Consider the following 27,612-nt stretch of genomic DNA (forward strand, 5'->3'; position numbering starts at 1 on the left):
CCCATATTGTATATTTTGAAAATTTGAGCATTTTCGAAAATATACGGTAATTTGTATGGGTCTCGTGGCGCAGGGGTAGCGGCTTCGGCTGCCGTCCCGATGATGCTATGAGACGCGGGTTCGATTCCCGCCTTATCCACTGAGCTTCTATCGGATGGTGAAGTAAAACGTCGGTCCCGGTTTCTCCTGTCTCGTCAGAGGCGCTGGAGCAGAAATCCCACGTTAGAGGAAGGCCATGCCCCGGGGGGCGTAGTGCCAATAGTTTCGTTACGGTAATTTGTGAAAATTTCAGTATTTAAAAAAAACTGATAAATTGAAAAAGCATACGAAATTTTAATTCGCTTGATACCCATGTTGCAAATTTTGACAATTTGAGTATTTTCGAAAAATACCTACATTTGCGAAAATTTTAGTATTTTCCAAATAAGCAAACTCAAACAAATTGAAAAAGTACAAAATTTCAATTCATTTGCGAATTTTCACAAATTGAGTATTTTCGAAAAATACTGTAATTTGTGAAAATTTTAGTATTTTCCGAAAAAACTAACTCAAACAGATTGAAAAAACACAAAATTTCAATTCGTTTGATACCCATTTGGCAAAATTAGAGTACTTTCGAAAAAAACGGTATTTTGTGAAAAATTTAGTACACTCAACTGGTTGGTCACTAGGGTGGAATCGAAAAAGGTTTCAGCAACACATTTTTTGGGTCCCTTTTAGGGTCCCAAACAACCTCCCAAAATGTGGAAGCGATTAGTTAAGCCCACGATTGGCGCAAAGCGAATGAAATTTGTATGGAAATTTACAAAATTCATGTTTTATTATTTCATGAAACTTACACCGTAGAAGTATAGCCCTGAATGTCTTGAACAACTCTCCCGAAGACAGTATGGTGCCAAATTGGTTCTAACAAAAGTTACAGAGCGTTCAAGATAGACATTTCGAAATACTCGGTAAAAATCATACTTTTTGCCAACACTGCCAAGTCAAGCGGAATCTTTCGGAAACTATAATATATTTGAAGATTTGGAGTGCAACTTCACTTAATAATGTCTTCTGAACACTTCTTACGTCGATTTTAGGTAAGGTTCATCAAAATATAAGAACAGTCATGTCTATTTTGTATTTCATGGTTCCTTATGCAATGTTGGCAGAAAATTTGAGTTTTACTGATTATTTCAATACACTACTTTTGAAAACTATATCTTTTCTATGACGCACTTTAGCACCAAACTTTCTTCGGGAGAGTTGTTAAGGACATCCAGGGCTACACTGCTAAGGTATTAGTTTCATAAAATATAAAAACATGAATTTTGTAAATTAAAAAATGTGAAAATGCTAGTTTCCCCATAGTAATTTCCATAAAAATTTCATTCGCTTTGCGCCAATTCGCTACCAAATTTTGAGGAGTTGTTTGGGACCCTAAAAGAGACCCAAAAAATGTGTTTTTAGTTTGTACCCCGTTGGTTGATCAAAGTCAAATTAAAAAGTGACGAGCTGTTACTTTCTACACGGCGCTTACACAAACTATCAAAACGAACGTTTGGTAGTGTGTGTGAACTCCGTGTGAAAGGGGGGTCAAAATAAAAAGTGACCCCGCTCGTTTGACAACAGTTGGTGTCAAACCATCGGGGTTTGAGTGTATTTTACGAAAAAAAACTTTTATAAAGTGAAAAAGCATACACAATCTTGCTTCGTTTGATACCCATATTGCAAATTTTGACAATTTGAGTATTTTCGAAAAATACTATAATTTGTGAAAATTTTAGTATTTTCCGAAAAAAAAATTCATTGAAAAAGCATACAAAATTTCAATTCAACTAATACCCATATTGCGAATTAATAAAATTAGAGTGCTTTCGAAAAATACGGCATTTTGTGAAATTTGTTATATTTTACAAAAATACTTTTATAAAGTGAAAAAACATACAAAATTTCGCTTCGTGGGTATCAAATATTGCAAATTATGAAAATGTGAGTATTTTTGAAAAAGTACGATATAAAAATGACTTTTTGGTGGGCAGTCAGGGGTATGTTCCGGTGGGCATACTGAGCCCAAATCCCAAATATGAGCTTGATTGGCTGTGACAGGAGTTGGGGCTTTGCATTTGAATTTTAAAAGAAATTTAACCCGTAAAAAAAGATATCTCAATCAAATCTCAATTTTTGAGGCAGTTGCAAAGTAACCGCCGACCTTACAAGTCGCATTCTCAACGCCAGTCCGCAGTTTGTGTGCGCGTCGCCGCTTTTTTTAAAATGTGCACCGTAGACAAAAACAGTGTGGTTCTGGATTTTTGTCAACTCCAAAACCAACCAAGCCCAAAGCTTGTAAAAAAATTTCTCGCAGACCTTCAAGTAAACCAAGAAAACTTGCGAGCATTGCAATTATGCAATAGAAGAAAAATAGCCGTGTTGCAGTTCGCCGACTCAGCAATGGCCTCGTCCATCATCGACAAACCTCTGGTATATCAGGGTTGCAAAATCCCGATTTACCTGGACAACAACGCTACGGAAGTTCGTGTGCTTGACCTACCTCTAGGCATAAGCAATGATGACGTAGTCAAAGTGATGAGTAAATACGGCGAAATTTTAACCATCACCAACGACCGCTGGATTAACTTCTTCCCAGGGATCCCAAATGGAGTTCGGACCCTGCGGATGTTGCTGAAACAGCCAACGCCGAAATCAATTACTGTAAACAATGCTGCTGCAACAGTGACGATTATAGGCAAAAATCGCTTTGCAAACTCAAAGCAAAGAACAAAAAATGTGCGGATTCGAGTAAAAGGTGGACCAAAAAGCAGTACACAACCGATTGAACCCGAGCCAAGCAGCAGCAGCAGTAAAAGCAACAACAGTAAACCAGAACAAAATGCAATGGAAACAAGTGAAATTGACGAAGAAGACAACGATGGATTCGAGACCGTGCTTTCTAAGCACACCCGCCGCCGAAAGCGCTTACAGGCATATTTGGACGCGGATGACGAATTGACAACAAAACGAAGAGAGATGGCTGCAGAAGAAACAACAGATGAAGAAGATGAAGATGTCATAAAAGCAAAATATTATAAGAAAAAGTGTTGTGAGATAACTTATAAATCCCTGGAAGAAGAGGACGAAGAAAAACTTGAAGAACTTGATAATTCATTCTCTAAATATTCCGCTAAATATTTGAAACATAGACAGAAATCGTTAGAAAAAAGGCATGGTAATAATTATTGAAGTGATTTTAAACTCTGTAATCTTTCCTCTTTCACTATCCACCTTGAAGAGATGAATGCACAATGGTGTAAAGTCTCTATAATAATAATAAAAAAAAAAAAATTTTTTTTTGAGGCACTTTGGCCACTAAAGCGTTTATTTTCAACGTCACTGGCGTGTAGGCCAAATCCTTACGCATCTTTTAATATATATAACATTGAAATTTGGAGCACCCTGGAGCTCGGTACAGACCTTAAAAAACAGCCAACAAAGATTGAGCTCGAGCTGTCACTGTCCCTGCGAAACATGATAACTGTCATCGGGCGGTAGGCCTCTAAAATCCAGCAGTCCCATGATAAAAAAAAACTTTAGCTAGAAAGACAATGCAGATCTGATGCAAACAAACCAACCCTTGTGTCACTCAGAGATGTGAATGTGTTTGAATATTTTCGACTAGAAAGCCTTATTGAGTTTTTATTGTCAAAAAATAGCTGGGCTGAAGTCCAGTTAAAAAGCAGTCAAACGTCAACAAGACCGAGCCACGTAGCCACGTGGTAACGCTTCCGCCTCGTAAGCGGTAGAACGGGGTTCAAATCCCGGCTCGGACCAACACAACTGGTGATCTTTTCCCTTCTGGAATCGATTGCTTAGTAAAGGGAAGGTAGTGTATCGTCACAAACTGGACCTTGTCACGACACCTTAGGGAGGCGACCTATGGAATGTTAACATTAACCATATAACATGTTAACATTAAGTTGAGAATGAAACTGCCACTGAATCCGCTTTGTAAATGCCGGCCCCGATACTCTTCAAGGGTGTTCCCCTCAGGAACTGGGAAAGATTTACTTTTTTTTACAAACGTCAACAAACAATAACAAAACAAAAAAATCGAGGGGTCAGTGGATGCAAAAATCAATTTAATAAAATTAAAATTCCTTTTCATGATTTTTTTTCACAATTAAAGCTAATTTAAAGGGTACGCCTCGGGGTACGCTCTAGAAATAGTTTTAAAAGCTATGATTTTTCAATTTAAATTTAAAAATCTTGAGCATCCCCTCGTAAATTTTCGAACATCCCAGTTAGCGAGCAGCATTCGATAACTGGTCCAGGATCCTGCTAGAACGGTGGAGCATTTCTGGAGTTTTTTTTTTTTTTTGAAAAGGTCCAATAAACCAAATTTTCAGTTTTTGCTTTTTGGGTGTTTTTTGATACCCCTGACTCAAGGCGTTTTCAAAAACACCCAAAAAGCAAAAACTGGAAATTTGGTTTATTGGACCTTTTAAAAAAAAACTCTTGATTTCTGCTAGAATTAGAATGCTGTAAGAATATCCAGCTCTGCTAGAACGTCGTGACTGGGATGGTCATGGTCATGGTACTGATTTCGGTAAAAAAAACTTAATGTGTTTAACTATACAAAATGCAACATTCGGCTTCGTTACTCAAAGAATATAAAAAAATATGAAATTGTGGTACATTTTTAAAATGAATTAAAATAGTGTTAACAAGTTAAAGAATTTCAATTTTATTTTTTGTGAGTATAAATTTGAATTACGAAAACAATCCCATTTCATGTAAATAAATACAAAATTTCCTCTAATCTCACCTAATTCCTAACGTTTGGATAACTTGCAAAGCCTCCCAGTGGATTCTGGGCCGATACTCCCATCATAGGAAGACTGGCCACACTTTGATAAATCGATCTGACAACCAGGCTTGCCACAAATACAGATTTTTCAGCACAGGCCCGAAACACAAACGAATTTTTTTTACAGTTAAAATAAATTTGAGCAGTTTTTGTTAAATTGGCCAAAAAGATAAACATTGTTAGCATCTTTTGGCATGTTCAGTTTTTGGTAAGAATATTATTCTTTAAAGTTATACTCGATTGAGTGTTTGGTATGTGCCAAAAAAATCTGTATTTGTGGCAAGCCTGCTGACAACCTTTGTTTTGAACTTGCCAACACTGCCGAATTTTGCTGGGCACAAAGGCAAATGCTTGTTTGAATAGGTACGTCAAACTCGTGCCTGTTTGGACACGTCGAATTCACATCGACCAGTCTCCCCAACATGCTTCTTTTCAATGGTCAGGCCTACTGCGTAAAGTTCACCGCAGAGACAATTCGTTGATTCGATTAATCTAGTTTGAATAAAACCTAAATCTCCTACACGCTTCTCATTTCAGCCTGGTGGATCTCGAAGAAAGCCATCAAGACCGTGTTCGACCACCAGGACAACTTTGCGCGCAGCAAGCTGTGCGTGGAGCGCGTCTGGGAGCTGATCCAGGCCCACTTTGGCATCAAGACCCGGCTCGACCTGCTCGACCACTGCTACGCCAAGTTCTGCAAGCCGACGTACTCGGGCCTGTGCTCGAAGCTGGCCAAATGCGCGCTGGAGGAGAACGAACCGCTGTGCCGCAAGTTCTTCGAGGAGGCGGGCCAGATGTTGGCCCGGTCGGTTTGTGCGCTGTCGCCGCGGATCAGCCCGGCGCTGATTAGCCAGTGCGGCGAGGTGGACATTGTGTGCGTCGGGTCGGTTTGGCTGAGCTGGGAGCTGCTGGAGCCGGGCTTTACGCGGGAGCTGGAGAACGCCAAGTTCAAGTACGATCTGAAGCTGCTGAAGCTGACGAACACGATGGCGCTGGGGGCGGCCTATTTGGCGGCGGACACGTTTGATTTGGAGCTGCCGAGGGATTACTCGAAGAACTATGAGGTGTTTTACGGGCATCGAGCGGTGCTGAACGGGAATGGAGCGAATGGAAGTGCCAACGGAGGATCGAACGGAACGGCCAAAACCAACGGAGCGACGAACGGGTCCAGCAATGGAAGCTCGAACGGAACCAACGGCACGTCCACAAACGGAACCAATGGAAAATGAATTATCTGTTCGTTTTCTGCTCTCATTTTGCTGGCAAAGCCACCTTCTCCTCCCATAATCATACCAAGTGTGTACGCTGAGAACTGAGATTTTTATATCTATAGGCACCAATTTTTATTGTTAGATGTTTTACTAAAAGGAAAAAACAAGCACAAAAAAAAAATCACAAGTATTGATGTAAAAATTTATTCTAGAGGCAGTTTTCGTGCGATCGCGTGTGTGTTTCGTGTCTGTTGCGTTGTAAAACTATACAAACCGTAAATGTATTTACAGGATGGTTAAAAATAAATTAAATAAATGTAAATGTCTGTGAAAGTATTCGTCCGATTTTCATTTCTTTTTCCTTAAATTGCATCCGCGTCCTCCGGCGTGACCTTCACCGTCATGCGATCCACGCCCCGGTAGATGGTGATGTTCAGTTCGCGTTCCTTTGCCGACAGCAGTTCGTACACGTCGCCGGAGTTCTTGACCTCGTGCCCATTGATGCTGGTGATGATGTCGCCTGGGTAGAGGCCGCCACTGGAAATTTTGAAGGATGGGAAATAAATTATTGGTTTTCTCATGATTTTAGTGGATTTCGTCTGATGTGTGCTATCTTGTGACATAGATCATTTTGGTCGAAAATAAGTAAATGATGACGTTTTGCTATACTTAACAAACACTACAAGATGCGAAATATTCAATGTTTGGCCCTTTTAAAATGTTAGCCTTGATTTGAAAATTTTCAAAATATTTTTTTGAAAAGATCTGAAAATTTCACGAATGTTTCATGTATTAACATTGATAATCGGACCATTAGTTGCTGAGATATCGTCATTAGAAAATGGTGGGTTATTTTGGTGAGATTAAGCAAACTTCAATTTTCGTGTTTCTTTTTCTTAAAGTGACCCTATCTTAGCAACCCGAGGTCCAATCTTCAATGTCTTTTAGACAATTTTATAGCTAATTTTCTGAACCTCTAAAAAAAATGTTTTTAGAAATGGTCACTCATGGTCACTATTTTTAAAAATTGAAAAACTGCAAATATTTCGCTAAAATCAAACTTTTGTGGCTATATCTTGAAAACGGATCCCTTTATCAAAAAATCTGTAAAGTAATTTTCGATGGCAAATTCAATTTTGCATAAAAAATAATGTCAAACTTGTTTTAGCATGAAACTTCGATTTTTTCCAAAAATCACTGTTTTTAAAAAATTCATAACTCGACGGCAGATTTTTTGACCATGTTTCTCTATGGCTCAAAAGTTGCGGATTTGTGTCCCCTATACTGCCGTTCTACGCATAATTGTCCCATGTCAGTTTTTGACGATTTTGACTTTATGCCATTTTTAAGTTAAGTCTGATGTGTACTTTAAGAAAAACAAATAAAATCTGGTACTTTGTTCGAAAACTCATCAAAAACAACACCAAGTCTGTTTGTCCCATCGTTGAACTTCTACGCATAATTGTCCCACCAAGTATTTTCTTACACGGAATCATTAGTTTTACGAAGCATTATGTCTTGTTTGCCTGTTGTATAGTAAGAGAATCACAAATAAGGGTGATAAACTGCTAACTGGGGCGATTAGGGACACATAGGGTGAATAGGAACCCACGGGACAATTATGCGTAGAAACACAGAAATCGGTCGAAAAATTTCAATCGCGTTTTTCTCAGTTGCACTTTTTTGAACATGGGACAATTATGCGTAGAACGGCAGTATAACATATCAAAAAATCTCGAAAATAAAAAAAATACGTATTTTGGAAAATTGAGCCTTTGTGAAAAAAAAAGTTGATAAAAAAATCTGCTAATTTTTTTTTTTCGTGTGCCTATTTTTTTCTCAAAAGTCCTCAACAATACCTACAACTTTGCCGAAGACACCAAATTGATCAGAAAATTCACTCAAAAGTTACAGCTGTTTGAATGTGTACATACCATTTTTGTATGGACAGCAGCCAAAATTGTATGGAGACTTGTATGGGTGAACCAATGACGCAAAATAGCTTATTTGGTCATAGGGAAGGCCCCACACAGTTTAAGTCAAATAAAAAAATACAAAAAATAAAAATGGTCGAAATCGGCCGATTTCGTAGAGAGTTGCTCAGCTGTCATACAAAAATTATATACGAAAATTCAAATATCTGTATCTTTTGAAAAAAAAATTGATCGATTTGGTGTCTTCGGTAAAGTTGAAGGAATGGATAAGGACTACACTAAAAAAAACACGGTTTAAAAAAATGGTGATTTTTTATTTCACTTTTTGTCACTAAAACTTGATTTACAAAAAAAACACTATTTTTATTTTTTTCATTTTCTGATATGTTTTAGGGGACATCAAATGAAAACTTTTCAGAAATTTCGAGAATGTTCAAAAAATCATTGACTGATTTATAAAAAAAAATCGAAGTATTGGTCGCCAAATTTTTTCAACTTCATTTTTCGATGTAAAATCGAATTTGCAATCAAAAAGTACTTTAGTGAAATTCTGATATAAAGCACCTTTTTAAATTTATAGCCATTTTTAACTAACATTTTTGAAAATAGTCGCAGTTGTGCATTTAAAAAAAAATAGTGTCCGCGTGTGTGAAAAAAAAAAATTGTTTTTGAATAGCTGACAAAATTCTTCATATTTTGCTTTTCTGAACATTGTTGATTTCCAATGTTAAAGAATGAAACATTCGTGAAATTTGTTGATCTATTCGAAAACAATACAGTACCTAGTTGTTTGGTAACTGGGCTGAGAACGTAGCCCAGTCACCGAATGTTGCTAACTGGGCTGAACAAAAAATAACGAGGGAACAACCGATGCATAATATTTTCCAGATGAAATAAAAAAAAAGTTACTCAAATTTATTTACAATGCTTACTTTTCAAATTTCTTTAATTGTAACTTGAAATCAAACAAAAGTTTGAAAAAAGTTTTTTTATTTATTGAACATGATTTTTGCATCCATTAACCCCTCGGTCATTTTGGTTTGTTTTGGTTTTTGACGTTTGTCTGCTTTTTAACTGGGCTACGGCCCAGTTATCGAGCGCCCAGTTAAAAAGCAGCCCAGTTACCGAACAACTACTGCATTTTGAATTATTTTTAATCAAGACAACATTTCAAAAGGACGTAATATTCAATCGAAAATTGCCTCATAAGGCCGAATCACAAAATTCTGCGTTTTTTTCTGAAATGCCTAAAAATTTAAGAACGGATCTAGTTTTTTGCTCAGAATTATTAGAACAGAGGGAAAAAAGCACAACAATAGTGGAAAAAAGAATATTAAAATTAAAAAAAAAAATAATAAAATTTTAAGATCAAGCAAAATGCAAAAAAATAATAAATTTGTAAATTTCGAACTTTATAGGTTTAAAATTTAGAATAAAATATTCAATGATTAAAAAAAATTATCTAAGCTCACAAAAAATAAATTTCAGGCTAAAAAATTAAATATAAACTTGAAAGGTTTTAAATTCTAAAATTTGATAAAAACTGAAATTTCCAAAAAATTAAAAATCCTCAATTTTAAAATTCTAAGAAATTCTGATTTGAAGCATTTAAACATAGTTCGTAATCGATTATCCTAAGTCCTCACCAAAATTTAACTTCGGATAATCGAATAACGAAACTTTGCTTTCTTAAAATTTGTGTCTCCAGCCTACAATACAATTCCAACAATGTTCCAGAGATATCAGATTTTGTGATCTGAAATAATGGCAAAAATGGCGCATTTATGAATCTTAGATTTTTTTTTATTTTCAAATGTTTAAAGCTGATGTTTTTAATTTTTTTTAATTGCCCTATTTTTATTATTTAATTTTATAAATTAAAGAATTTTAGAATGAAATAATCAAAGAACTAAAGGGGTTACATACATGTAGAAAATCATACAATTTTATATTAAAGAATATTTGTACATCCACTCAAACGGTGATTTTCAATCACTCCTGAAAGTTTCACGAAGATATTTCATGATTAAACTGAGTAACAGACGATTAAAGCTCAAAATTTTGCCATGCGCAAAGCGGGCTGTCAAACTTTGTTGGCGTTTTTCTCTAAACCCCGAGTTGATTTACGGGTGCCACTATATCTTGAGATGGGATGCACCAAATTGGCTGAAATTTTAGGTGAAGACTCTCAAGACATATCCCGTGTGCATGACGAAGCCCGATTTTTAAATTTTGCTTTTAAAAAAATTACAAAATTCAAAAACTGACTTTTTTAATATGAAAAACACAAAAATATTTTTATCTTTTTTTCAAATATATTTTTTTGAAAATAGGGCTTCGTCATGCACACGGAATCGGTTTAACGAGTCTACACCTAAATTTTGAGCCGATTTGGTCAAGACAGTGGTGAGATATCGTGGCACCCGTTTTTTGAAACTACTAACTTAAAATAGCTATATCTCGACAACGATACAACCAAATATCTTTATATTTGTTTTGTTAGTAGGAGAAAATGTATATTTTAATACCCTGAAATCAGAATTTAAAAAAAGTGTGTGTCATACCAACCTCTGACTTTTTTACTGATTTACATGTATGTAACCCCCCTTAAGAACTAAAGAATTTAAAAACTGAAAAATTTAAAAATGAAAAAAAAAAACTTTATTTTGAAATTAAAAAAAAAACATTTGAATTTTCAAATTTTGAAAATTTGTATCTTCAATTTTTAGTTTTAACATTTTAATTTTTTAAATATTTTTATCTTTTTATGGGTAGGAAAACCAAACAAGTATGACTACAAAAATTGATAAGAAATATTTTTTCTATAGCAAATAAACTTTTTTTTTGCAATAAATCAAGCAACTAGTGATTCTTTTCAAAGATTTTTAATTTTGTACCACTTTTAATATCGATATGAGACTCTGTCCATGCATTGTCTGATGTCTGATCGAGTTGGTGTCTTCTGCAAAGTTGTAGGCACTGATTAGGGTTGTTTAGAAAAATATTGATAAGCGGAAAAAACAATCCCGATTTTTTATGTTTTTCATGAAAATGATTTTTTTTTGATAACGTCGAAAATATGATCTTTAAAAATTAAATACCTATAAATATTTGGATGAAAATCCGATTTGTCATCGCAAATAACACTTAAATTATTTAAAAAAAATCACATTGTTTTAAGTAAAGTCAAGTGAAAAATACGAATTAAAAAAAAAACAAAATGGTAAGGAATCACACTAAACTTGACAGAGAAGTGTTCAAAGTACCTAAAGAAGTAGTTTACGGACAAACTTTGAAAAGTTCCAAAAGATAGCTAACTATTAATCCTATAATTATGAAAACATTGATAACTGGGAATTTTTAAATACTCTCAATGTGTCATGTTTTTCTCAGTGCAAATGAGTTCGAATTGAGAAACGAACTGCATTATCGTATTCTTTGGACAATATGAACAGCTAGAATTAGATTTTAGGTTAAAAGTTTTAAGTGTTATTGAAACAGTAGTAAAAAATTATCTGCATATTTATTAATAGGCATTTTCAATAGAACAACTTCCTATGTTAATTTGTATTTTTTTTATCATTCCACTAAATTGGGTTTGATGGCAAAAAAGCATATTTTTATCAAAAAAATCAATGTCTAATAAATTTTGATTAATCTTGAAACGTGTAATTCACTTAACTTCCAATTTATATAAAATTTATAAAAAGGTAATAAACTTAGTTAAACAAACATTTAATTGTTCATTTTTCAAATGAAGCATTAAAAGAAACCCTCATAATTAACGATTTGAAATAATTCATTCAATTTTCTCTCTTTTAGAGTGAAATTTGTAGGAAACACAGTGACTATCACAGACACCCCAGTTTTTAAAATAACAATTTTCGACGGCTATATTTTTTAAAGCACTATTAATTGTTGTTATGAACAAGCAGACTTTTTTGCTCATGTCGTCACCTGGGGCGAATTGGGACAGCTGTTGTAGTCTTGTTTCGGATAGGACAGCTTTAAAACAACAACAAAAGTGCATCGTTTTCCAAATTTAAAGCTTTCAAGCACTCTTAAAACTGTTGCACCTATTCAGACTGTAGTCCCGATTCACCCTAGTTTACGGTTACCATTCATTGACGTTATTCAAAATTAAAATTATTTGAAACTGACGATAATACTCACACATGCGCCGGCGATCCCTGTATCACCTTCCACACCAGAATCCCGTTCCTCACGCTATCCGGCACGTTGTGACTCCGCTGCCTCAACTCACGCAAAATCTCCGCCGTCAGCGTTAGCATCGTAATTCCCATGTACCTCCGCACCGGTATCTTCTCGGTGCTAAATCCCTTCGCCTTCCTCCGATCGGCCCCCTTCAGCAAAAACTCCCTCGCGTGATCAATCGGGATCGCAAAACTTATTCCGGGCGTCACCTTCATGCTGTTGATTCCGATGGCCTCTCCGTCCAGGTTGACCAGCGGACCTCCGGAATTTCCAAACGTGATCGCCGCGTCCGTTTGAATGTAGTTGATGTCCTTGCCGCGCAGTCCGAGCTCCTGCGAAGCACGTTGCGTGGAACTTACGACACCGGCGGTGACCGTGTTGTTCAGCGCCAGGGGACTCCCCAGGGCGACCACCCACTCTCCCGAGCGTAGGTCCGACGATTTGCCGAGCTTCATGACGGGGAGGCTTTTGCACTTGATGCGTACGGTGGCGAGGTCCGAGTTGGGGTCGACGTCCTCGACGGTTCCGGGGAACGTTCGCCCATCGAGCAGCTTGACCGTCACCATCGCGTTCGGTTTGCTGATGACGACGTGGGCGTTTGTCAGGATGAGGCCGTCCTCCTCGACGATGAAGCCGGACCCGTTGGAGATCGTAACCGGTTGGCCGGAGAAGAAGTCGTAGTGGCGGGTGTCTTTGATTTCGATGTAGACCACAGCGGGGGCCGACACGTCTACGACGTCCGCTATGAAATTGTGCATCGCTCGGCGCCCTTTGAGGTCCTTGAAGGTGGTCGCGGCGGATACGCTGGGGAAGAGCGAGAACTTGCGGCGATCTTGACGGTCATGATCTTCTTCGGCTGTACGTAGAAAGAGGCCACTGATCAAACCGGACAGGGCAGCTGTACCGAGCACCGAACCGGTGCTGTGTTGCCGTTGACGATGGTCCTGACCTTGTCCTCTTCGGTTCCAGCTGATGTAACTAGCACTTGCGCTTGTTTTGATACTTCTGTCAGCTACTGCAAATCGGTTGATAGTTCTGGCTGGACGGAGATTAATTACGGCACGGCTTATCGCTTGCATTGCACTTGCACTTGATCCGATTTTACGGACCCCGGATTACAAAACAGAGAAGAATGTTTTGAACGATGCTTGTTTACAACTCTACTGAGTTGGCCGGTCGCAGCTATCCACGTCACCCACCGGCACTCACTTTCACTTCTGTCTCCAAAAGGGTCGCAACTCACAGGGTGCTGAGATGGTGGTTTCTTTTTAAGTTCAATTCATGTCATTTTATTAGTAAATAAATAATTAATTTTTATTCCAAAAAAGCTGAAAATTTTACTGTTTGCTGTTTCAACAAAAAACAGGCAATCCAATTTGCAATTTATCACTTTTTCAACAAATTATTTTGCAAACTTTTTGATGGAAACTTGCTTGCTCACTTCCCAATAAGCTATTTATTACTCGATTTCAGTTGAAAACGCACTTTAGAAGCAGTAATGGAACGTCACATTGCTGATATACCAACATCAGGCGCCCAATGGGTGACATGATAACACCTACTCTGTGGCAACATGCTGTTCCCCAACCGAAAACCAACGATTTCAAACAAAAATTGATTTCAGAAGACATCACACTTAGATTTTTTTACCGAACTCGGTAAAATTTTTACCGAAATCTCAACAGCCGAGCGCTCGGTAGCCAGCCCGGTAAAAATTAGTGCACCAATGTTCAATGTGTTCTAGAGCTGCTTGAGTTACCGTAAGCAACTGTCAAATTGCAATCAGCTGTTTTGAGTTCCCTCTCTCGCTCACGAACCGCTACTCTAGACGTTCTCTAGGGTCCCCCATACAGATAAGATGAATAACGTAATCAAAACAAACCCGAGCAGTCACGAGCCGTCCCCACAAAACAGGACCGAACATGACCAGATCTTTAAACACTGGTTTTAGAGGGCCCGCGCATCCCAGTAACCATTTGTAATCGCGGCAACGACACGGCATCAACAATGTCAAAGGTGGACTGCATTTCGCAGCGGGTTAAATTCAGCGAAATTAGCTCGATTCTGGAAAAGGTCAAAGCTGCCTCCGGCGCCAAGCGGGACGAGCTGCTGCGGAGATACTTTGCTTCGTTTGAGCAGTTCCGGCGCGAGTTTCAACGGGAAAATCCTGGACAAGTAGTAAGTTTGTGGGAAAGGTTAATTTAAGTTAAAGCCTGATCTACAATGGCAAATCGCAGAATGTTGCGTCTGTCACTTTTGTCCCTGTTTACTTTGTTAGTTAGATATCAGACAGGGATCGCAGCAACCGATGGTCGATACTCGACTGACATCTGAATCAAGTTGATGATTGTTTTCGCAAGAGTTTGCGTAAGATTGATTCTAGAGTATTTTTTTTTTCAAAAGGTTTTAAAATTCAAAATTTAGCTATTATGCCAAATCAAGTATTCTGAGAAAACCACGTTAAGTGTTTGTCACCAAATCTCCGTTAAGGCAATTTACCATAAGAGTGGCATATTAGCCGTTATTACCTCATTCTATGAACAACGTGAATGGCGAATATGTTTTCGTTTGACACCCATATTGCAAATTAAGAAGATTTAAGTATTTTAAACACAGTCAAATTTAACCTCGTTTGACTCAAATTTAAAAAAAAAAATTTTTTTGTATTTTCTTTCAAATTCATAGGTGTTAAAAATCTTAAGTGCTGAAGTATAAGGTCTAAATTAAAAAAATCTAATTCTATAACCCTAAATCTAAAATTCTAAAATTTTTAAACCATGAATTTGAAATTTTGAAAGTTTTAAAAAAAATATTCTTAACTTCAATATTTAAAAAAAATTAAAATAAAATAAAATTTCAAAACCAAAAATTTATAATACCAAAATTCCAAGTTCGAAATTATTAAATTGTATAAATTACATTGATTAAAACAATACTAATGAGTTTGTTGACAGCTCTTGCTCAATCAACATCGTAGCAAAGTTGCTCTTGGGTTCTAATCCTTATCGTTTCGCTATCAAGTTATTCGCGGGACGGTTAACTCGCGCGGTTCCCACTCCGTAAATGGGAAAGAAAAAGCCCGTGGTGCCGGTTGACGGCCCTCCGGGAATAAAAAGATACACGTTGGAGCGCTTTGACTACAACAAGGAGAAGCTGAAAGCTAACCTCACTTTGAACAAAAGTGCGAATGGTTCCCTCGCTGGGATCAGCAAAAACACTTCCCTTCGCCGCGGAGTTTCGCTATCTGACCTGCGGAAGGCAGGTAACCAAGCTAATTCCTCTGCCAGCCAGGGGTTTACCCAGCCCGCGGTTCCAGTTTCCAACGAGTTTGGAATTCTTCCCATGGACGACTTTGATGACAACATTGGTGACGTGAGCGTTGTGGCTGGGTCACCAAAACCGAAGAAGACAAGTGTCAAAAAATCTCGCTGTCCTCCGATTACAGTGCGGAACAAGTCCGTCATGGAAATCAACAGACTTGTTTCCCGCCTCGGTGATGCCGATAAGTTCCGCCTTCGGAACCTCACGAACGCTGTCCAGATCAAGATCTCGTGCTCTGAGCTTTACAACCTCGTCACCAAAGAGCTGAAAAACATCAACGCAGAGTTCTTCTCGCACTCCACTCCCGATGAGACGGCGCTGAAAATCGTTTTGTCGGGACTGCCAGCATTGGAACTGGATGAGCTGGAAGCTGAGCTGGGAATGTGCGGTGTGCACCCCCGAGAGCTGAAGATCCTCTCCAAATCCAAAGACAGAGACAGCGCCTTGTACCTGCTGAACTTCACGAAGGGTTCCGTAAAGCTGACCGAGCTTCGCGAGATCAAGGCTATCTTCAACGTCGTGGTGTGGTGGCGATACTACACTCGCAAGAAGACGGATGTCATCCAGTGCTTTCGATGCCAAAAGTTTGGCCACGGAAGTCGTCACTGCAACATGCCGGTAAGATGTGTGAAGTGTGGAGAAAGTCACGGCTCGAACGAGTGTCAGCTGCCAACGAAAGCTGAGCTGGAGAAAGCTCCGGAAGCGGTGCGTCAAATGGTGAAATGTGCAAACTGCAATCAGAACCACACTGCCAACTTCAAGGACTGCACTGCTCGCCAGACGTTTCTTAAGAACCAGGAGAAGAAAGCTGCTCGAACCTCCGAGAAAAGGCCTACGCCACGCACGCAGCTGCGCACGTTTACTTCTACACTTGTCAACCCGAACGTGTCGTTCGCCGGGGCAACCGCAGGCGCTGCTCTCGGTGCTGCCGCTAGTGCTGCTACTGGTGTTGCCTCCGGTTCAACCGCCGGCAATCCCCAGATCACAGCTGAAGACGACCTCTTTACCATGTCAGAATTCCTTTCCCTAGCGAGGGAAATGTACAGCGATCTTAAAAAGTGTACAACAAGAGAAGAGCAGTTCTTTGCTTTGCATGAACTGATGGTTAAGTACATTTTCGTTCGCTAATTCACGTAAGCTCAAACTGCTAAACTGGAACGCACGATCCGTTCGAAATAAAACGATGGAACTAGCCGAGTTCATCGTGGAGGAGAAAATTGATGTTGCGGTAATAACCGAAACGTGGCTCGAACAAAAAATCTCCCTATTTGTTGATGGGTATTCCGTGGAGAGGTTTGATCGACCGGCAGAAGCAGCGGAAAGGGGTGGTGGGGTTGCGATCCTCGTCAAGCACGGAATCAACTTCAAACCGATGGGCGACCTGAAAACGAAAGTGATTGAAGTAGTTGGAGTTCGAGTGCAAGCTGGCGGCGTTTCGTTGAACATCATAGCGGCGTACTTCCCCGGAGGTCGCACGAAAGAGGACAGGGTCAACTTCAAGAGGGACATTAGGGAACTCACCAAGACGAACGAGGCCTACTTCATAGTAGGCGACCTAAACTCAAGGCACAGATCCTGGCACTGCCTACGGGCAAATCAAACTGGAAATATCCTCGCAAACATGCTCCCAACATCCACTTTCTACGTACATGCTCCTGAAGCCCCGACGTACGTCCCCAGAGGATCTGCACGGCCTTCGACGATCGACTTGGTCATATCCAACAACCAGGTCGAAATGTCGATCCCAGTCGTACACCAGGAGCTGTCCTCTGACCACCTTCCAGTAACGTTTGAGATAGACTGTGAGTTGGCCCCGAGTACTCCTACACAACGGTTTCGTTGCTACGACCGGGCCGATTGGACACGGTTCCGACAGGAAATCGACAGAAGGCTTGACCCAACATCCGATGAGTTCAACAACCTCTCATCAACATCTGAAGTAGACGCAGCAATCCAGATGTATACAGCAGCACTGCTCGAAGCTGAAGATGTGGCTGTCCCGTGGTTCGAACGAGACCCCCAAAAAGTGAAACTCCCACAGAACATCAAGCTGCTGATCACGTTAAGAAACACAAGAAGGCGCCAGTTCATCCGGACTCGCGACCCCCTCTTGGGAATGATCGTCCAGTCGCTCAACCTAAGGATCCAGAATGAATGCAGCAAGTTGAGATTCAAAAACTTTGGGAACACAATTCAAGAGCTTTCTAACGGCCACAAGCAGTTCTGGAGAATCTCTAAGCTGGTTAGGAACACGGTGAAACACAACCCGCCGTTCAGAGTTGGCGACACTCTTGCGATCTCTCCGGCAGAAAAGGCTAAGGTCTTGGGCGAAAGCTTTGCTAAAGCCCATCTCAACCCACTCCCTGCTGATCCTGAAATCAACGCTGCTGTGAATAGGTCGCTGGAGTTAACAGCTGCGGCGAGAGGAACGAACGACGACTGGTCAACGTACACCAAGCCGAATGAGATCAAGACCATCGTGCGCCGTCTGAAGAACAAAAAAGCTCCCGGTTTTGATGGATTGCGGAACATAGTGATCAAACAGCTGCCACGGAAAGGACTCGTCGTTCTCACGAAGATCATCAATGCCTGCCTGAAGCTGCACTACTTCCCCGACGTCTGGAAGCAAGCACTAGTAGTAGGAGTACCCAAACCAAACAAGGACATCACCCAACCAGGAAGCTACCGGCCGATCAGTTTACTGAGCACATTGAGTAAGGTTTTAGAACGAGTCATTTTGGCCCGTCTTAATCGACACCTGGACAACAACCTGATCATCCCGGATGAGCAATTCGGCTTTCGCAAAGGGCACTCTACAAACCACCAGCTCGTGAGGATCACGCAGGCGATTAAAAAAGGATTTTTAACGAAAAAGTCCACTGGAATGGTCATGCTAGATGTTGAGAAAGCATATGATTCGGTATGGCAAGATGCCATTATCCACAAGCTCATCGTCGCTAGATTTCCGATGTATCTGGTCAAACTCATTCAATCGTTTCTCAGAGAAAGAAGCTTCCAGGTCACCGTGAATGGCTCTTTGTCACCAATTCATGGAATCCCATTCGGAGTGCCTCAAGGATCTGTGCTCAGTCCAACCCTGTACAATGTCTTCTCAGCCGACGTTCTAATGGTTGATGGTGTTTCGTACGCTTTCTTCGCCGACGACACAGGATACTTTGTATCTGACTCGGACCCGAAAGTCATCAAGACCAAGCTGCAGGCGGCCCAAAACCATCTGCAGGAGTTCCAGCGACAGTGGAGGATCAAAATCAACCCCACGAAGACCCAAGCAGTGTTCTTCTCGAGACGCAGGTCGCCGAGATATCTTCCGAGTTCCAAAGTGAAAGTTTGCGGTTTGGAGGTGGACTGGTCAAACGAAGCTAAGTATCTAGGAGTTCTCCTAGACAAGATGCTTCTTTTCGACAAGCACACTGACCAGACTCTCAAAAAGTGTAAATCCTTGATCCGTTCGCTGTACTCTTTGGTGAATCGCCGGTCACGTCTTCAGCTGCATAACAAGCTCCTGCTTTACAAGTGTGTTTTTCGAGCTGTGCTTACCTACGGGTTTCCAGCTTGGAAGAACTGCGCTGCTACCCATCGGAAAAAACTACAACGAATGCAGAACAAGCTTCTCAAGATGATCTACAACCTCGATCCGTGGTATCCAACCGATGATCTTCACCAGCTGGCCGAACTGGACACGATCGACGAATTCATCGACCGAATGTTCCTGAAGTTCCGGACAAGCTGCCAGATGTCGGACAACCCACTGATTTCTGCCATCGACGACTACTAACGTTAAGGAACTCAACAAACCCCGATCCCCTTCCCCCTTCTTCCCCAACTGTGATATTAGATTAAGCAAACATAACAGTTATGGATTTCGCTAGGTTTTTTACCACCCTTTTCCTAGATTTGAAGATCTGAAACAAACAATTTCTATGCTACCAAGTCAGTATCTGAAACATTCATAGTTGTAAGGAAAATCCAAATCTCTATACAAGCACAAAAGAAACAAAATTGTAACATGCTATCTCGAAAAATAAAATTGAATTGAATTGAAAACAATACTAATTTGACAAAATAAGTATCAAAACATGTAAAAGTGCGGTAAATAATTCAAAAAAAAGCGAAAAATAACAAATAACAAATTCTAAAATTTGTAAAAAAAAAAATAACAAAAATCATCAAATTTAGAAATTCTAAACGAAATTAAAAGTTGTAAAATTCTTAACAAGGAAATTCTTTATTTTTTCGATATAAAATTGACTCCTTAATTTCAATTTGAAATAAATTTCAAAAATGTTAAAATTATCTAAAATTTTTATTTCCAAAATCGCAATTAAAACTTTTTTTCTAATTCTTCAAAATAAACAAATTAAATATTTAAACATTTGTTGAGAGCGTTTATTAAAAAATGCTAAAATCCTAAAAAAACTAAAATGAAAAAAAAAACAAAATTAAAAAATAATAATAATAATAGTTAAGTTATAAAAAAATGTAAATTTAGAAGGTCTTAAATTTATAAATTCTGAAATTTAAAAATTTTAGAATTCAATACTCTTTGATTTTACTAATTTAGTATGAAGTTAAGTTTTTAGTATCCTAGTATTTTTGTTTTAAATTATTTAAGTATTTTATAATATTATTATTCTAGTATTTACGTTTTTTTTATATTTAAGAACTCTATTTGTTTATTATTTTACTATTTCAGTATTTAAGAATTTTATTATTTTAGTACTTTACTATAATAGTGTTTGTGAATGCTTTATTATTGTAGTATAATTTTGCTTTTTTTAAATATTAATGTATTTTAAATATTTTGCATTTGAAAAATGCATTTCTTTGTTATTAGGGTTTCTTACTATTATAGAATTTTATTATTTTAGTACTTAAGTTTATCACTACTGAGAAACCTCTTATTACGCGGAGGCGTTACGATTTTTGTTTCGTAGATTTCATTTAAACCATACAATATTTTTTCAAGCTTTAAAAAGCGTTTTGTAGATCTTAACAATACCTACAAATTGCTTTTAAAAGATTGCAAAAATGTTGCGTCGTTCCAGAGAAATCTACAAATAAGAAAAACGTAATGCACCACGTAAAAAGAGGTTTCACTGTATTTACTATTTGTGAATATTATTATTTCAGCATTTCAGTAAAATGGTTCTACTCGATTTCAAAAATCGACTTTTCTTTGTGATTTTTTATTTCGATAAAACATGGCATAGCATGGCATTGCCTATGTCAAATCAAGTCATTTTGCATCATTAGTTGTTCCATTACAATGTTGGGATCTAGTCACACATAATGGGTGTGTAAATTTTTAAAGTTCTGTTTCTGGAGAATGGATTTTCTGATCGATTCAGTGTCTGCGGCATAGATATAAGTTAGGATTACAACTTTTCCCCCTGGTACCTACCAGGGGAATTTTTTCTTCATTTTTCTTCAACTTTTTATGATTATAAGTTAAATTTTGGATTTTTCAAAGATATCTTTTGGGCCATAGTTTGTGATGGTGCAAAATCTGGTTCAGGAGATATGGTTTTTGAAAAACAGTGTTTTTTGGGAAGTATCGAAAATGTACACCAAAAATATTTAAAACCATTTTTCAATTACAAAATTGGATTTTGCAAACGTATTTTTTTTTTTGAAAAAATTTACCGATTTACGTAACAGCTACTTTTAGGTTAAATATTCCATTTTTTCTAGGTTTGTGGAGTTTAAAAAATATTCATACCCTTGAAAAAAAAATTTTTTTATGTGCAGAAAAATTCTCCTAAACTATTCTCTCTGGGCCTTTGAAGATCAGGCAATTAGTTTCTGAGACGCAGCTTTACAAAGAATTTTAATCAATGAAAATAAATGTTGCACTCAATTAGACTGTAATTCTCAACTGAAATCTTGAAAACTACTCTATTGGTCCGATTTTCAAATTTAAAAATTTAAACTTCTGCAAAAAATCTGATTGATTCAATAAGAATATAACAAATTATTATAATTTAGCCGAAAATATGAAATATAAGGAAAATATATTTTTTAAACCTTTTGAAATGTTACGCTTGATTTAAAATAATTTTCATTAAAAAGCTCAGATAATTTCACAAAAGTTTCAATTTTTAATATTGAAATTCGGACCAATGGTTCTCGAGACATCAGTTGAAAATTACAGTTTTTTTTGAAAATGTCTTGCTTTCAATAGTTCAAAAGAAGTATTTTGCAAAAAAAAAAGCGAATAGAAATATTCAAAAATGGCTTCAAAACGGTACATTTTATATAAAAAGTGTACTTTTCGATTTAAAATTCAATTTAGATTAAAAAAAGTTTTTGATATTTTTCTGTCCAGATTTTCGATTTTTTTTTCCAAAATAAAACACTTGATAAATCTTATCTCCTACAATATTTTACACATCCTCGCACTATGGCTCCAAAAATTTTTTTAAGTGACATAACACGTATATTTTAGGATTCAAAATTTTTAGTGATCAAAAATGTGTTTTTCCGTGAAGACACCAAATCGATAAGAAAATCCCTTTTCAAAATACAAAATGACTCAGTTTTCGTCAAAACCGAACCTACTCAGAAATGAGTAAAGGGGTCATGTGTCAAATTTGATTGAACATCACTCAAGGAGCTATGACACTACAGCAAACAAACTGACAAACACAGGGATGCCACATTTGAAGATTTTCGAGCACAGGCTCACTGTTCAAACGTATTGTTTTGCCATGTTATTCGATGATTTTTAATTAAATGAATTACTCATGAAAAAGATAACAATGTTTTGCTTCTTTTGCCAAAAACAGATTTGTAAAATATTATTTTGCCATCAAGTTAAACTCATTTGCGTTTTTGTGATGTGCCCGAAAATCTTCAAAATCTGGCATGCCTGGACAAACAAACAAACTCGCAGTTTTTGACAGTTTGCATGCTTTGTTTTGTTTGCCTGGATTTGTTTGTACAATCGTCAGCCTGCATACATTTTGCCTTGTTTGCGAGTTTGGTGAAATTCACCTCACCTTTAGTCGAAAAACTAGCTGGCCTAACCAAACTTCTAGCTAGATGATGCAAACAAATTTTTTTTTCAGCGTTCCAGCATCTTCCCGGTGCTGCGTCTCCTCCTGCCGGGCGCGGACCGCGAGCGGGACTCGTACGGCGTGCGGGTTAAATCGCTACGGGACCTGTACATCAAGGTGCTCGGCATCAGCGAGTCCAGTACGGAGGCGCGCAAGCTGTCCGGCTATGACGAGGAGACGGGGGGTGGCGGCGCTTCGTCGTCGGAGGACTTTGCCGATCGGGTGTTCCGGCTGATGCAGGGCCGGTGTCCGCCGGAGGGCAGTTTGACGGTGTGGGAGGTTAACGAGCGGTTGGACGCGATTGGGGGGCATTATGTGAATGGGGAGAGGAGACGGATTGGGGAGGAGTTGGAGCGGTTGGTTGGGGGGATGAGTCAGGTTGACCAGAAGTGGTTGATACGGATATTGCTGAAGAATTTGAGGCTGGGGATGAGTCTGGGGAAGATTTTGGGGGTTTATCATGCGAAGGCGGGTCAGCTGTACGATAGGTTTAGTAATTTGAGTAAGGTTTGCGAGGTGGTTGAGAGTGGCGAGGGGTTGGAGGAGTTGGGCGAGGGTGGTGGGAGTGTGGAGTTGTTTCATCCGGTAAAGCCGATGCTTTGTCAGCGGGTGGATTTGAAGCTGGTGGACGGGATGCTGAAGCGGGACGAGTATTGGTTGGAGACTAAGATGGATGGGGAGCGGTTCCAGATCCACAAGGATGGGGTGGTGTTTAAGTACTTTTCCCGGAACAGTTACGAATACAGTGAGGTGTTTGGTGTGAACCGGAACCAGGTTGGGTCGACGTTGACCCCTTTTTTGGCGGATTTGTTGGCTTCGAATGTGCAGAGCGTGATTCTGGACGGGGAGATGATGGTCTTTGACAAGGTTGCTTTGATCTACCGGGATAAGAGTGAAAACACAGATGTGAAGGCTGTCAAGTCGGACAATCCGACGTTGAGACCTTGCTTCTGCGTGTACGACGTGTTGTTTCTGAACGGGAAGAGCCTGATCGCCGTTCCGTACGCGGAACGGATCCGTCTGCTTGGGACGTTGATTAAGCCCAAGGTCGGCGTTTTGACGACCTGCAAGCGAATCAAGGTGGAGAGTAGCGAACACCTGGTGGAACTCCTGAACCAGGCTATCGACACCCACCAGGAAGGAGTGGTCATCAAGAAGCAGGACTCGACCTACTCTCCGAACGAACGCAACGCCGGATGGTACAAGATCAAGCCGGACTACATCGACAACCTGGTGTCGGACTTTGACCTGCTGATCATGGGCGGCTTCTACAACGCGAAGCGAAGCTTCGTCAACACGTATCTCGTCGGAGTTCTTGACAAGTCCACAGAAGACACCTTTCTGGCCGTCACCAAGGTCGGCATCGGCCTCTCCGTGGACCAGTGGCGAACCCTGAACACCTCGCTGCGACCTCACTGGCGCGAGGTCACCTTCCGCCGGGAAGGTCGCTCCAAGATCTCCGAGGAACCCCCGGGACTTCGCTGGGGCCAAACCGCTCCGGACGTGTGGATCCCTCCGAACCACTCCATCGTACTCCAGCTGAAAGGTTCCGAACTCGTTCGCAGCTCGTCCTTCGCGACCTCCTACACGATCCGCTTCCCCCGGATAACCGCGATCCGCAGCGACAAGGACTTCAAGGACGTCTGCACCAGCGACGAGTTTGCCCGACTCTGCTCCGCAAACACAACCGTGGCCAAGCTGGCCAAACGGCACGTCACGGCGGCGGACCTGCTCCCCACATCCGGAACAACCTCTCGCAAGCGAAAGCAAATCTCCCCCCTAAAATCGCGACAAAGATCCGCGCCACCCCTCCCACAACCGGAAGAAGACGCCCCTCCCCCCCTCGACGACATCTGCTCCGGGCTGGACTTTTGCGTGCTCAGCACCGCCAAAGGCGCCCCCTCAATCCGCGAACTCGAGACAGTCATCCGCCGCCACGGCGGTCGCACCGTCAAGAACCCGGGCCCCAAAACGTACGCCGTAATTGCCGGTGAGCGCACCTTCCTCGTGTCCCGCATCATCGAAACGCGCCGCCACAACGTGGCCACCGTAGAGTGGGTGCTCCGTACCCTCGGCGGCCCCCAACCCCGCACCAACCTTCCCGACTTTACCCCGAACGACCTGCTGGCGGCGACGGACGAGTTGCGCGAGCAACTGGCGGAACGATTCGATCGCATTGGGGACTCGCTGACGGAGCCGATCACCGGTCCGGACGAGATGCGCGCCCTGCTGAAGCAGATGAACGTGGCGGAGAGTTTGAGTGCGCGCGAGTTGCGAACCGGGCAGCGGGAGATTTTGGGCGTGGGGTCGTCGCTTCGGATGTTCCGGGGGCTTGTGGCGAGACTGTACGAGGGCAATCTGAAGGGGGAGGACGGCGACGTGGCGCGGTACAGGGCCCGGTTTGGGATGTTGAAGTTTGTGAGGAATGGTGGCAGGTGGGTTGTGGAGGAAGAGGAGGACGCTGGAGGGACGCACGTGTTTGTGGTGGAGAATGGCGCGTTGGATAGGGAGCGGTTGAGGGAGTGGGTTGATGGTCGTGGGTTTGGCCAGGCCAAAGTGGTGCGGTTAGAGTGGATACAGGCAAGCTTAAGTGGGAAACGGTTGTGTGAAGAACAATTGTATAGTATTATTTGAATGTATTGAGTGGCGTTTTTTGATAGTTTACAAATAAATTGTGTGTTAATTAGATCTATAAATAACTTGGAGCATTTGGTACGGTATGTCCACGCCTCCTTCCTCCCCTGATGATTCTATGAAAAATGGTACTTGTTAAATCTAAGTACGGAGCTCGGACCCAGTCTCAAAATATTCTAGCAGAGCTGATTCTGTCAGAATCCGGCTAGAACAGTGGAACACTTTTGCTAGAATGTTGTAAGAATATCCTGCTCTGTTAGAACTCTGCAAGAATCCTGCTAGAATACTGTCGTGACTGGGAAGGCTTTCTAGTCTACACTCAAAGTAAAAAGTATCCTTTTTTCAAGTTCACCCGTCGTCACCCTTTAAAAGGGTATCGAAAATGTACTGAATTTGACATACCCTTTTAAAAGGGTGACGCCAGGTGAACTTTAAAAAAGGATAGAAAGTATCCTTTTTGAGGATTTAAAGTACCCTTTTGAGGGATACTTCTGACTTTGAGTGTAATCGTCCATGCTGCAGCTTTGTTGACAAACAAACGGAGCACGCGGTCGAGTGATGGCGACATCGGGCCAGAATTAGGGGTAATCATGTGGTTAAAAATGAAACTTTTTTCAAGAAAAATATTTTTTTCCGGCTGAATAAAAAAATTGCGAAACTTTTCAAACAATCATTCCTAATGTCGGAGAAGTGATTAAAAATCAAAAATTTTATCCATATTTTTTCTATAACTTGAACTTTTTCACTCCAACGCAGGCCAAGGATTGATACCTAAGAGCATGCAATGGCACTGACCTTGTTGCGTGCTCTTGGGTTGACGTCCACGTAAGGAACATCCTGGAAGGAGCGTAACTAACTACATCCGTAGTTCTGTTAGATCATCCGAACTGTCTTGATCAGAACAGTATAGCTCTGGTTCCTTGCGAGTGTCCTATTTTCTTACCTCCACGTTGGCTTGGTTTTCATGATGACCTAGCTGGTGGCCTGTGGAAACGGATCGTAAACCTTTGACCACCGCGGGTCAGAGTCGAGACGGCTAAAAGAAAAGGGCGCGACAATGTGGGAAAGGAAGTAATTTGTGATTGTAGACGGTATTGTTTTGATTCGCTGTATGTTGAGTCAACTGCTGTGGATGTACCTGAAACATCGCACAACGGGGTTTCTCTTCTCTTCATTCTCAGCTACCACCTATCTCCTATTTTTGTTTTGCTCTTCTGATTCCCAATTCTTCACCGATTCTTCTATTTAATTTCCAACATTTGATTTTAATGTTACTAACTTTTGATTCTCTTATCTCTCAAAGCTTTTCCACTCTTTTCTATCAATTGATACTGCTGTAAAAACTTTGTGTTTTTCATTAAATATATACTTTTCCTTAATGTACTAGTAATATCAAGTCTATTGTTCATTTGCCTAATCTTTTTTGATTTTATTGCGAATTTATTTATTTGAATAATTCTTTATCTGTCCTATAAATTATCATTACTATAATCTAAGCTTGTTTTGCATCTCTATTTATTAACTATTGTCTAATTTTACATCTAATACATCTAGCTTCTCATTTTTATTCTTCAAAATACGCTCATCATTCTCTTACTATTGATACTTGATTTTTATAAAATAAATTCTCTTTTACTGTCTATTGTTTTCAATCTTCACCCTTTTTCAAACAAGTGAGGTTTGAGCCCTTACTCAATTTATGGAATGGTTAAAGGATTAACACAAATATTACTATTGTATTTTTGATAAACTTTTATAACATGCTTAGGACCAAAAATTGTAACAAAACACCGCGACAAAAGAAATAGCTACATATAAACACGATTCAGCACTAGGAAAGATTTCAGGCGAAAACAATACACAGTAAATAACAATTAGTTTTTGAATTCAAACTAAAAATATAACAGTTTTTGCTTTAATGAAAGTTGATAGGCACACTATAAATGGTTAGGCGCTTATACTTACATCAAACCCTACGTAATGTACCACCCCCGGCCGAGTTAATATGCGTAACCGGAAAAGAAGGTGCATGCCTGGCACGAACACTCAAAGCGTGTTCTAGCGTGCTGCTCGTACTGACTCAGAGCAAGGGTGAGATGTAGGTGTAAGGGCAGTGCGAGTTCGTCGGGAACCTGGTGCATAAGATCGGTCAAGGCCCGTTCTTACACTGAAAATTGCGAATTGCGAATTGCGAACTTGAACTTTTTCACTCCAATTGAGAACCCCTAGGTCTATCCACAACCGTGTCCCATATGTCCCATAATGGGATGGACCACCGTGAGAACACGCAGACAAATATTTTGTAGAATCAGCCTGTACGAGGTTTGATTTAATAAATTTTTTGTTGAATATAATCAACGTCGATTTTGCGTTGA

General features: G+C 40.0%; 4 protein-coding genes across 13 annotated transcripts in view; 2 read left to right on the top strand and 2 right to left on the bottom strand.

The window, feature by feature from the left end:
- The window catches only part of LOC6036970 (N-acetyl-D-glucosamine kinase), a 20,997-nt gene extending 14,604 nt beyond the window's left edge, over positions 1-6,393 (top strand). For all 10 annotated transcript variants that reach the window (XM_038249873.1, XM_038249877.1, XM_038249874.1 and 7 more), the window contains exon 4: positions 5,384-6,393. In XM_038249873.1, coding sequence (XP_038105801.1) covers positions 5,384-6,075 — 692 coding nt within the window. In that variant the 3' untranslated portion in view covers positions 6,076-6,393. The remainder of the gene's footprint in view (positions 1-5,383) is intronic.
- Positions 6,246-13,436, bottom strand: LOC6053764 (serine protease HTRA2, mitochondrial). Its single transcript, XM_038249870.1, has 2 exons — positions 12,165-13,436; positions 6,246-6,594 (listed from the first exon to the last, which is right to left on the bottom strand). The coding sequence occupies exons 1-2, from the start codon at positions 13,283-13,285 to the stop codon at positions 6,420-6,422; spliced, it is 1,296 nt and encodes a 431-aa protein (XP_038105798.1). The 5' UTR covers positions 13,286-13,436; the 3' UTR covers positions 6,246-6,419.
- Positions 6,483-27,612, bottom strand: part of LOC6036974 (BTB/POZ domain-containing protein KCTD9) — a 29,279-nt gene continuing 8,149 nt past the window's right edge. The window contains exon 4 of the mRNA XM_038249881.1: positions 6,483-6,594. The gene's annotated coding sequence lies outside the window, so the exon portion shown is untranslated. The remainder of the gene's footprint in view (positions 6,595-27,612) is intronic.
- Positions 14,050-25,289, top strand: LOC6053763 (DNA ligase 4). Its single transcript, XM_038249869.1, has 2 exons — positions 14,050-14,384; positions 22,616-25,289. Exons 1-2 carry the CDS (start codon positions 14,214-14,216, stop codon positions 25,235-25,237), a joined length of 2,793 nt encoding a protein of 930 aa, XP_038105797.1. The 5' UTR covers positions 14,050-14,213; the 3' UTR covers positions 25,238-25,289.

This window comes from Culex quinquefasciatus, chromosome 1 (genome assembly GCF_015732765.1).
Source record: "Culex quinquefasciatus strain JHB chromosome 1, VPISU_Cqui_1.0_pri_paternal, whole genome shotgun sequence".
NCBI lineage: Eukaryota > Metazoa > Arthropoda > Insecta > Diptera > Culicidae > Culex > Culex quinquefasciatus.